The sequence below is a fragment of the Diadema antillarum genome, unplaced genomic scaffold, assembly GCF_040938485.1.
Source record: "Diadema antillarum isolate AM-2024a unplaced genomic scaffold, OU_Dant_1.0 seq00000413_RagTag, whole genome shotgun sequence".
NCBI lineage: Eukaryota > Metazoa > Echinodermata > Echinoidea > Diadematoida > Diadematidae > Diadema > Diadema antillarum.
In genome coordinates, this window is record NW_027271399.1 from 277,796 (window position 1) to 290,268 (window position 12,473).

General features: G+C 39.1%; 1 protein-coding gene across 1 annotated transcript in view; it reads right to left on the bottom strand.

Annotated features, from left to right (window-relative positions):
• The window catches only part of LOC139732332 (ras GTPase-activating-like protein IQGAP1), a 123,236-nt gene that overhangs the window by 31,779 nt on the left and 78,984 nt on the right, over positions 1–12,473 (bottom strand). The window contains exons 15-26 of the mRNA XM_071643198.1: positions 10,787–10,956; positions 9,886–9,967; positions 8,653–8,816; positions 6,630–6,720; positions 5,585–5,749; positions 4,763–4,905; positions 3,583–3,837; positions 3,034–3,105; positions 2,394–2,463; positions 1,993–2,079; positions 1,681–1,802; positions 772–1,064 (exon numbers count right to left, since the gene is read on the bottom strand). Coding sequence (XP_071499299.1) covers positions 772–1,064; positions 1,681–1,802; positions 1,993–2,079; positions 2,394–2,463; positions 3,034–3,105; positions 3,583–3,837; positions 4,763–4,905; positions 5,585–5,749; positions 6,630–6,720; positions 8,653–8,816; positions 9,886–9,967; positions 10,787–10,956 — 1,714 coding nt within the window. The remainder of the gene's footprint in view (positions 1–771; positions 1,065–1,680; positions 1,803–1,992; positions 2,080–2,393; positions 2,464–3,033; positions 3,106–3,582; positions 3,838–4,762; positions 4,906–5,584; positions 5,750–6,629; positions 6,721–8,652; positions 8,817–9,885; positions 9,968–10,786; positions 10,957–12,473) is intronic.

Below are 12,473 nucleotides of genomic sequence, written 5' to 3' on the forward strand. Positions count from 1 at the left end.
ATTAGACGTTGAGTTTCTTTGCCTATTGACTGTAATTTGCTTGTAGATCCTACAAAAGTAACAGTGAACCTTCTTGGGAATGACTAGAGACCTTTCAGACTATGAAGCGTTTTGAAATAAGCTCTTCAGAAGACGGGTTTTTAAATGATGTCAAAAGAGCTTGGTCATTTTGCATTCAAAACTCTGGAAAAAAATTTGGTAGTAACGGCAATAAAGTATGTCATTAAAATGTCACTAAATCCAAAGTGAGCAACCTAGAGTGAGTTTAACAGAGTTACACTTGTTACATCACTTTATTTCTGGAGAGACATGATGGGTATATTCGGACAGGCAAATCATCATATTATTCACCCTATTTCTGCCGATTCTGTCCCCTAATTCATAGGTATGGATCAATAGGACAAACTTTTCTCATGTGTGGTACTAAACCATGCTTTCACAAAGTGGAACACCTCTCATTAATAAGAGAAGGAACTGTCCACAACCTCAACTTTTGGAATTCAAACTGAACCTATAAATAAAGCCTAAACTCAGCAAGTGTATTTCATGTTATCTGACCCTCAGATTGTATTTCAAATTGCAGTCAATGAAGTGGGATGTAATGCTTTAAGTCAAGTAATTTTTGATCAACTTTACTAAACCTGTATGTATCATTCTGTAAATGTTAAAGTATGGTCAAGAGTCCAAACTTGGGATAGGTGTTTTGTGAGAAGGGGGGGGGGGGGGTAGTTGGAGTGAGTTGAGTTGGAGGCACCCCCAAGCTGGTCTCACCTGATCTCCTCCTCCAGGGCAGTCTTGAAGAGCTTGAGGAGCAGGTACTCCTCCCGCTGGTTAGCGGCGTAGTTGTAGAGGGTCAGGATGACAGACTCCATGAACTTGGTGGTCTTCATCTGGGGCATGGCGAAGATGAGCTTGGCCAGGTAGGTGGGGTTGGTCTGCAGCAGGTAGAAGAGGTTCTGGTAGGCCTCCAGCATGTCGCGCTTCTCCTTGCTCAGCGTCTTCAGTCCCTGCGGCCCGCTCCCCTGGATGGAGTGCTTCATCTTCCGCCCATGGCTCACCACGTCCTGCCAGACAAAAAAAATAAAAATGATAAATAAATAAATAAATAAATACTTTGTTGGTCTCGTGCAAGATCACAGCATTGTGATCTGAATCAGAAGATCATATGAACAACTCTAAAGGTCTGTGGAATTAGCTCCATTCTTGTTTTCTGAAAATGACCCAGTCATCATCACTGCAGATACGTCACACAAATTCTCTGCAGATTAAACACCAACACTACTCTCATAGATGTAGATTCATGCCCCACATCCATCCCTCTTATTATCTGCAATGCATCAATACTCATGACACGCCCATCTGTTCTAACCCACTGTCCACAGAACCCTAAGCAATGGAGAACCATCACTCAAGTCAGGCTTGCACCAGAACCCCTGCTGACCCAGATGCCACGCCCATCTCTACTAATCGAGATGCTACACCCATCTTTGCTGACCCAGATGCCACATCCATCTCTACAGACCCAGATGCCATACCCATCTCTACAGACCCTGATACCACATCCATCTCTATGGACCCAGATGACACACCCATCTCTACGAACCCAGATGCCACACCCATCTCTACAGACCCAGATGCCCCACCCATCTCCTTGGACCCATCACCCTAAGCCCTTCACACCTGGAGAGTGATTCTGTTCTTGACCAGGAGACCGATCTTGATGTCCATCAGGTTCAGGTCACTCTCGGCCTGCTGGTTGGCTCGAATCTGCTTGACCACTTTCCCCCTCAGCTCTTGCAACTCTGTGTACAGAGAATAAGCAGAGGACAGATACTCTTTGAAATAAACTGAATCATTGAGTCATATTTCCTGGGCAACTTGTACCAGGAGTGCAATTACAAAGTAGTATTGGTAGTAGGCATCATTTTCTTTCAGTGATACACGGAACAGTCTTAGGACAGATGAAAAATGAACGAAGAAGAACAGACTTACCGAGCTCTTCTGACAGATCAACTTCATTCTGCTCCAAGAGGTGAACAAACTTTCTGACCACAGAGACTGGTGGTTGCTCAGAGTGAGCTGAAACACAAGAACAACAACATAACATTCAATTTTATTCATCAAAGCAAACAAGTGTATGATGGTGTTATCACAAAAGAGAAATATTTAATTTGTTGCACGAGTCACAACACAATGAGTTCACAATGGGACTGTCTTTGCAGCTATGGCATAACATTCTGTGTGAGCTGAGAACACAGCATAAACACAAGAGCTGACATCATTCTCCACACTCAACAACAAAGAAAATAGGGGGACTTTACATGACACATTACTTCTACAATACCCAAGATTTTTGCTAGTAATCTTTAGCCAGTGAGATTAAAACTACTTACTGAGAATGCTGTAGTCATGTCTGGCCCGGCTGGATCTGAAGAAAGCCTGGAGTTTGATGATGGCTTTTGTCTGATGAGTAGAGAGGAGATATGGGTATCAGTTCAGCTTATTGCAAATGATGACGGTGATGGTGGTGATGATGCTGATTATGATGCTGATTATGATAATAATGATTATGAAGATGGTGTTGATGATGGCAATGATAACAGTGATTATAATGATGATGGTAACGATGATGACGATGATGATGATGATGATGAAGATGATCATCATGACAGTCATATATACATTGCTGCAACTGGCAAAATGTTGAAATCAGCTGCAATCTTCAAATTCTGTCAAGTGCTTCCTCCCACACGATAGAAAACGTCATAGTTTCAGCCAAACTTAACCCATATTAGCACACTGGTGTACACTGTGAGCAATACAACACCATAGAGGCCATTTGGTACTAACTGGGATTAAATTGACTCTGTCCTGTGCATCGACCTTGCCTAGTGTTGGCACACACTTATAACCGAAGTGACGACCTTTGGTGAAATCTCGAAGTAACAGCAATTTCCTCCACCATCATATTACAGTCTCATTGAGTTGGGCATAAAATGGCTACTCTACATGTAACAAAGTGATTGTACTCACATTGTTTCTGAAGTACTGAAGTCTTGCTTGGTAGGTCTTGCGGGCGGCAGCCATTCTGGTGTACGATTGGAGCTGTCACGAAGGAGAGTTGTGTTAAAATTAGATTAGAATGATTTTTGTATGCTACATGGTTATTATGTAACACTGTCCCGTTCACACATACATCATTCAGCAAAGGATTATTACAGAGATAAATACATATGACTGCACGGGACCTTACTCTTGATATTTCTATTGTATTAAGATCACTGATTATCTCAAAAGGTCTCTACATATTACATTACACTCAAACCATATGTTATTTGGGTGTACACATTACTCACTGTGGACACTATATAGTAACGGCATCCTTTTTTATTTCACCAGTAAATTCCAGACTCATTAGGTTTTCGTTTCGATGATACACTCACACACTACATGATACAAATACGATGAAAAGATTATCTTCTTACAGCACAAAAAAAGTGGATAAAAGAGACACAAAGTTATGGGAGGGTGAATATCATGATAACAGACAAAGGAGAAAGGGTGAAACCCTAAGCTGGTCACCTTGACAACGGAGGGTTCCTGGTCCTTGAGGTACTGAATCCGCTCCCTGTAGGCCCGCTTCTGCCTCCAGCCCTTGACGAAGCTCTGGATGCGCACGATGGCAGGGATCTGGTTGTGGAGGTAGTTCAGCCGGGCGTGGAACTGGCGGCGGGCCATCATGCCCCTCACCCGGGCCTGAAGCTGGATGATGTTCCCCTCGTTGGCCTCAAACAGGAGGGCTCGGTTCCGTGCCTCAGTGATCTTCGAAATGACCGCCTGCATTCATCACAACGAAGACACAATTAAAATTTGTGTATGACATGCACATTGCATAGTAAATCGCACAAAGTATAAGCAGCATGGGAAAATTTCCTGATACCAAGGAATTTGGGAACAAAGCAATCATTCTATTTTGCATCACTTTGTCAGCATAGATAAAAGACATCGCAACAGGGAAGGACTGATTAATTTTTTTTTTTAAGGGCAATATAATTGGTACCTTTGAATCAAAAAAAAAAAAAAAAAAAAAAAAAATATATATATATATATATATATATATATATATATATATATATATATATATCATTTTCACAGTATATGACTGAAAAGAAAATCATTAGCATTTGATTCCAATGCACCTGATCAGCTGGTATATTAGTTAGAGGTGGACAAAGCTTCATAAACTATAAACTGCCGTACACGACTGTAAGTGCTCCATTGAGCAAACATTCCATTTATGCACAGGAGGAAGGTTCCATGACAAACTTTGCTCCTGCAACAAAGCCAAACATAAATTCTACCCACAAACATAACCCTATCCCTAATCCTAATCCTCACATCAAACTAAACCTAAAACCCTATCACAATCCTACCCCTATATCCTTGGAGAAAATTAGACAGGAGCAAATGTTGTATTATCCATGAGGAAAGATGAAGAGAGAGAGAGATAGATAGATAGATAGATAGATAGATAGATAGATAGATTGACACAGTGTAGATAGATAGGCAGATAGACAGATAGATTGAAGGATGGATGGGTAGACAGACAGATGGAGTGACTAAGAGAAAAAGAGAAGTGGGAGAAGGAAGGTGGGAGGGAGACGGACAGCCACACAGAGACAGAACATGAGGCTCAGAGTGAAGGATATGAGGTACATAATGAAAATGTAACAGAACTCCAGTGTGATATATCAGCTCTAACCTGAATCTCCTCCTTGCTGAGCTGCGTATTGGAGGGAGAATAGTCCTCCGGCTGCATCCAGCTCAGCTCCATGGTACCAACATTGAAGTAGAAGTCATCCCCTTCCGGTGTCTGGTGACACACCCAGTCACCTCCCACACCAGCTGTGGAGCAAATGACAAGGTGGTGGAAAAGGGATCAATTGAATGGAAACTATTGTAAATTGTAAGAACAGATTAGATGAGCCACTGCATGCATATAAAAAAAAATGCAAGGACATTTAAGAATTGATTCATACAAGCACCATATCCCCATATCCACTTATAATTGGACAAAATCCACAAACATAATGTTCTGAGAATATACAAGGTACATTGTAGAGACCAGATGACAGACAGCATGTCGCGGACAAAAACTAAAAAAAACCAACAACTTAAAAATGTATGTTTCTGAAATATCATTTAAGTCATACTTCTAAAAATATCCCTGGCTTGTTTGTGTCTTGTTGCTTTTCTTTTGTTCTTTTGGTGGGATGGGGGTGGGGAGAGAAAAATACATAAAGATAAAGGGACAAGTACACAGTTGCACCTTTCACCCATTCTTTATATCATGATTCTTAGGTAAAGCCACCTGGTGCTATAATCCAGCTTATTCCTTCATCAAAATTGACTGAAAATCACACAAGGAAATTCAGTAACAATGATGATTAAGTCTGTACAATGAAATCACACAAAATAGAATATATCTTATCATAATATAATATATTTCCATAAATGTTATTCCAACTGTACCACTTTGAAAGTCAAGAATAATACTTGTTGTTGTTGTTGTGTTCATTCCTACCTTCTGCCTTCTGATCTCTCAGCTCCTTGAGGTCAGCAAGGTACTTCTCTCCACAGTCCTGCATCACCGAGTGAAGACCAACATCTGAGCTCTTCAGGGCATCGATTAGCAGAGAGTTATCCTCCTCATCCAACACCACATTGATGGTTGCCACGCCAACAGCGACTACAATGTGAAGATTGATGTTAGAAGATGTGGAGTGTAATTCACTACTGAAAGATGTACAGCACCATCTTTGGCCATTTCACGACAGCACACAAGGGCATGCACTAGTAAGCCAGTGACTCTGAGTTATGGTTGCTATGCAGTCTGTGTGGATGTGTGATTATGTGTCTTTCGAGTGAGATTGTCTGTTGAGTGTTGTTACAGTTTTGAAACAGGCATAAGATAACAATTGAGAGCCAACTATCAAAATTTTCTACATCCATTAGAGAATCAAATGATGACCATGATCAGGTACTGTCTGCAAGAGTAAAAATTTGTTGTCACAGAATCTGGTGTTAACCATTTTTTGGAGGGTACCACACTGAAAGACTGACATTCTGCTCCATGTAAACATATCTTAAACAGTAGACACTTTATTTCAAGTTTGTAGGTTGGAAAGTGTAAGGGCAATGTGACATTATTGAGGGTGATAAAGGATATATACAATCACACTGATCGACGCGAAGGAAAAAGATGTATACATTCAACCATCAAAAATGCAAAAATACAAATCACTAACCATCAACAATACAACAGCATTAAAAGTACAGTATAGCATTTAAAGTACAGTTGGTTGAAACAGGACCTACATGGATGTTAATTGGTGGGACTACAGATTGGGACATGTTGTGTGACCTTTAAAGATAAGAGTTCATTCAAAGTGGAGAGATTAATTATCAAGAAGGGCTATTACGTTGTACATCCTCAATAAATTGATTTTTTTAATTTACTATTGTTTTACCACAGAAAAAAACAATCATCAGAAAAGATGATGTTTAGACTGAACTTGTTTACACTGGTACTTCGGTTTCTACTTCTGCTTATGGATGTGGTGGCTTACACTTGTGGGCTGTGAGGGCCCACTTGTTTGCCTGGTCGACCGCATCCTGAATTTCGTCCAACCACAGGACGGCCTGATCGTCACCTTGCGTCTATTGGGCAAAAAGAAAACGTTATAACAATCATCTCTGCAGGCAAGCCTCAAATGCAGCATTGAGAACATGCGGTTCTATGAATTCAGAGAAATCCCCAAACAATAAGGTTGAACTTTGCTAATATGTATACATATTTTGTAATTCCTGTACCAATTATGAGTGTACATGTAGTAGCACTGTCATCATCATATCACCATGCATGGGCTCTTTTGAACCACATATCCTAAAATTCTGGTTGATGCAGAGCCAGAGGAAGGAAGTATTTCCTCACAAACATATACAAGCTCAAATGTGGAGACAAAGTGGAAAAGGACATTTGATACCCCAATGAAAAATAGAAACCACATTTGATACCAGTGGAAGCGGCATACATTCCAGCCACTGAACATAAAAATATCCTGTCTCACTCTAGAGCTTGTAGATTTGTGGATTTTCTCTGCACTGGATAAATAACAATTTTTCTATTTCCTTTCATGGCATTTAGAATGCACCACTGACAAAAACCCAGCAGTTGTGCTCATTAAACTTGAGAGATTTCATTAACTACGACCTATATTTGACAAGAATAGCAAACTCACATTTCGACAAAATGCTACTGTTTGCTTACACAATCCCCCAAGAAGAAGAAAAAAAGAAAACCGAAACAGCGACACCAAAAAATGATTGCTACGTCTACAACTGATGATAATATATACTGTAACCAATAATTTTACGATTGTTTTTATCATAAATATAGTACTGATTATCACAATGGTAATAAAGAAAAAGGAAAGCTCACATCTTGCATCATAACAAAATCTGCTGTTAATTTCAAACTAGACAATTTCATACTAGACAATTTCATAAGTGGGGAATTTCAAGCTTTTTATTTCCTTTGGCTTCTGGCTTCTCTGCAGCACACCCGGCCTTGCCAAGGGGAAAACCCACATTTCAGGAAAATCTGGAGATTTTGAGCAAGACCTAAACCCCCAATAAGGATCAAGTAACCCAAAATGTCCTCGAGAGTCTAGCTGAGTCACGATAGAAGTTTGAAACTCTGCCATACATGATGATTGACATTGTCATTACCATGGCTACAAAAAATTTGGAGGCGTTTATAAATCAAAACTGAATTAAACATTTTAGTTGTTTCTTTTCCATTGCAGGACATTAAAAGTCTGGGAGGAAAATACAAATCAGGGCACCCAACAACTGGGTTGGGATACAAACACCAGACTTGCCCACACAAAGGAAGCACAAATTTTGTATGTTACTACCCTGAATCATGCCAACAGGCTAACATCCTTATACATGTCATTAGAAGGGTGTATCTCAAATGGGATTGCCCAATATATTGTTCTCAATCTCTTTGTTTTTGCTTCTTTTTTTTTTTCTCTTTTCTCAATTATCTGTTCCTGGGATTTTTCTTGGCTCTGGCACGAGCTGAAAACCTGTTAAAGTCATTGACATTCACAGGGTCGTCATAACCTGGTATTGCAAAAGTTTGGGTTAAAAAGAAAATCAGATCAAGGAAAAGAATTTTAATACAGCACTGATTGTATGTGTACATAATTTTTCTCACAAAATCTTCATGCACAGAAACATGGCATTCAGTTTTCTTCATGATTGAATATGAGGATTGCCAATATTCTTGATTGTGCAGACTTACAAAATTGTGACATCGTTACACAAGGGGGCCTGTTGCATAAAACATCAAACCTGAGAACTCTGGTGAAAACTAAAAACTCAGGTTAGTATGATTTCCCCATTGACTTTACACAGGAAAAACTGTTGAAAATTAACTGGAGTTTTTCTCAGGTAAGAAGTTTTATGCAACATGCCCAAGGTCTGCTCTCACCCGACTTGAAAAGCAAGCCCAATTTTGTCCTAAGTTCTTTAAAGATGAATAGTGCGTGATTAAAGGGATAAGACAGACAAGCATATTCTTACCTTTCCCTTCTTCTCCTTCTCTGCCTGCAGTACTCTCTGGTAAGGCACGGCGTTAGGCTCATCCACGTCTCTCAGCTTAGCGGATGGCATCTGTAGCGCCCTCAGTGTCTCGGCAGGGTCCTGGCTGTCAATGGCTTCGTTGATGGCTGCCACTGCCAGGACCCCTGGAGCAGAAAAAAACCCAAAGAAAATAAATATATATGAAGAATGTGATTGCAAAAGGAGTTAACTCCATTCTTGTCTATTTGAGATATCTGCGATAAAACCTGTTGAAAAAACAAAGAAAAAAACTTAAGAATGTGAGATACTTTTATAATCACTTTAAAAATATTCCTTGTTTGGCAATAAGTGAGGTATCATTAAAAGGTTTTATTTTGCTCTATCTGGGCCCTGTTTCATGAAGAGTTATAATTGATGATATAGTTGATTTCTATCATAAATCCATGGCAGCCTGTGTGTTCAGGAAATTTATAAACGATTATATTTTTTGATAAAACAGGGCCCTGATAATGGTCTTACTTTAAAATGTTTCAGAACGGCACTTAATCCTTTATGTCATCAAACTCTTTATATAATACAAGCATGTATGTTCTCAAAACCACTAGCTGCACATCACCTCTTCACACTTTTTCAATTTAAATTTTTACCTGTGAAAGGTAAGAGGTACTTTTGAACTCTTCACTCTTTATCTTTCAATCTGTGAGATTTCTTTACGATGTTCCATGACATCTCTTTATGTGCACACAGTACAGCCTTTGTGCCATATTCTTTTGATAAGAGTTACAATATCCAGATCGATGCTTTGAATCTTCTGATGTTTCAACTTTTCAACTTTTCTTACATTTCCAAGCTGACTTGAAACTAACTACTCTAACAAGAAGCATGCAGACAGCATTTTTGTTCTATTAAAATGGTGTAGAAATATCTCCTGTATCCTCAACACACAAGAATTCCTGTGATTTCAAATACATACATGCATTGATTACCACCTTTGTTCTACATCAATTGTCTACCGTAGCATTCTCGCAATCACTGCTTTATTGTATGTGTACACAGTGTACAGACACACACACACATAACATAACACAATGTACCTCTACAGCAATGAACATGGAGTAATCGATAACATTCTACTAATCTACTCGTTTAATGACAACATTTCTGGTAGCAGAAAGAGCTAATACACGAAGGAAGTTGGGGCCAATAAGTGAAAGTGTCAAAAATTTCACATACGTTGATGTTCCTCCGTCACCTCGGCATTGACTGCATCCACGACCTCTTGGATCTCTTCCTGGGTCAAGAAGTCTTCTCCTTCCTGAACGACAAAGAAAATACATTCAAAACAGTTAAAAAATGTAAACTTTATCCCTAAGGCACTGGCTCTGAATTTCAGTGACTCACACAAACTTACACATACAATGTACACTAACTGAAGAGGTAGTAAATTGAAATATTGTAGCACAACCTACGAAAAGATGAAAACTTCTGAATATCTTATGAAAATGACTGCTTGAAGAAATAGTACGTTTTCTAGAAATTCATCTGGGATATCTACAAATATGCAATAACCAACGTAAAGCACAAAGCCACTGAATGAACTAAAATGCAAAGGTGTGACTGTAATCAGTATGCAGCACAAATATCTTCAAATACTTATGCTGCAACTTGCTTTGTGTACATGGAACTGCTTAAAGTCACATTTTCATTTTTTTTTTATTTTTTGCATGTGAAAGTGAAACAAAGTCAGTGACAAACAGAGAAAATGCTACCATAAATCATCTATGTTGTGGTTTCCAGATTTTTCACATTTCAACCTTCCTATCCACTGTGCCCCCCCCCCCCAAAAAAAAAAGGGGGGGGGGAGACCCTTCAGAACATGTTCTTCCAATACTTTGAAGGTAGCATAAAGCTTTAAAAACACATAGGAAACTAAACATTTTCTTCTCTTTTTTTTCAACAGTATGTGGCTAAAAGTTTTAACAAAATTTTGTTGAAGGTTACACAGAAGATATGAAAATCACAAATCATCCCATATAAACCAGAGAATCTTGGCTTTTTGTCGTAAAAGAGAGAGAAAAAATCTCCCATCTCACAGCTTTTTCCAAAATCCTGATCACCAAGTCCTCCACCTTACCTTTGCCTTGGCTCTTTTGATGGAACCTAGTTTGTCTTGGTATCTCTGCTGGTAGGCACTGTCTGATTCCACATCAGCAAGGCAAGCATCAGGGTGGAGGAGGAGCTCGTTGGTCTTACCGGCCTGGCCGGAATCAACACTCTGGTTGATCATGGCAACCGCTGAGAGGACTGCACCAGGGGAGAAAATCATTGGTCATTGTTAAGGATGTCATGCTCTGAAATGGTCACTAGATATACATACATAATACCTTGAGGAATTCATTTTCCTTGTCACATGTTGTGATAGAGAATATGGATGTCTGATCATCAGGATCATCAATCTCAGTATCATAGTGGTTTGTTTGAATACTGTCATCTGCTTTACAACATTCTAGCATGTTCTCCAGGGCACGGTTTTTACCTTGAAATCATCTCTCAACCCCCATCACATGATAGCTATTAAAATTCTTTCCACTGTGCTCAATCTTATAATATACCACACATTGTCTTTAATACCTGAGTAGACATTTTCTACATTTCATTCACTACTGTTTTTTTTTTTTGTTTTTTTTTTTTTGTTTAATTCTTTGGATAGAAAGTCTTAAGATATTTCCACCAATGGCTAGTTTAAGATAAGCTATTGACTTTGAAACAAAATGTGGGAGTGTGTGTGTGTGTGTGTGTGTGTGGTTGCTTTTTCAGATGGAAAGATCCTCAGGGCAAGGTACTACTGGTAGCTTTAATATTCTACTTTAAGTGAGAATCTGATAGCTTGTAAATCTTGACTTGCACAATGCTTTAATCTTGTGAGGCTTTAACTACACATCACTCACTTCCATAAAGGCTCAGATGACACAGGGGTTGATTTTCATGGCATGCTGAAATCAGCTTTCAGTTTTTAACCTCTTCCTACCATTTTTCCTGTGACTACATATCCTCTTTCCTAGGTAAACATTGTTGCTGTAATTTTAGAGCACACACATGGACTAATGAACACAATACACTGCCAAAAAGCATTCCCATACAGTGTAAGTTCTAAACTTGCCCTGTCATCAAATATGTGTTCCTTGCCACCACATAACAATTCAATACAGCTGTTAAAATGGTTCCCCCTGCATGGTATTTGTGTATCAATGAGTTCTCGCGAGTTTCAAGCTCCTGTGAGTGGATGTTATAATATGAAGAGTTTTATTGCAAAATGAGCTAAGTGCTATTTTTAGACATTTCAAAGTAAGTCCATCACCAGATAGAGCAAAATTAAACCTTTCCAGCAATACCTCACTTGTGACATAACAAGTAATATTTTATAAGTTATGACTGTAAATATCCTGTATTTTCTCATTATTTTCTTTGTTTTTTAGCAGCTTTAACCCATTGAGGACGAGTCCCGAGTATACTCGGGCAAGTGTCTATGGGAAATGCGTGTTGTAGCAAAATCAGTCCGTCCTCAACAGGTTAATCACAAATATCTCAACTCAACAAGAATGGAGTTAGCTTGTTTTGCGATAAAACTCTTCATATGTCAATGGCCAGCAGCTGAGCAGACACTAATAAGAACTTCACAGGGAAGCCTTCACTGAATCTCTCTTTACATTGTATCTCATATTAGAGAGCAATCCATTACACTCTACATACTAAAAAAAAACTTATATCATAGAGTACTGAAGTGAAACATCATAGCCATTTATCGCCATGGAAACTTGTTC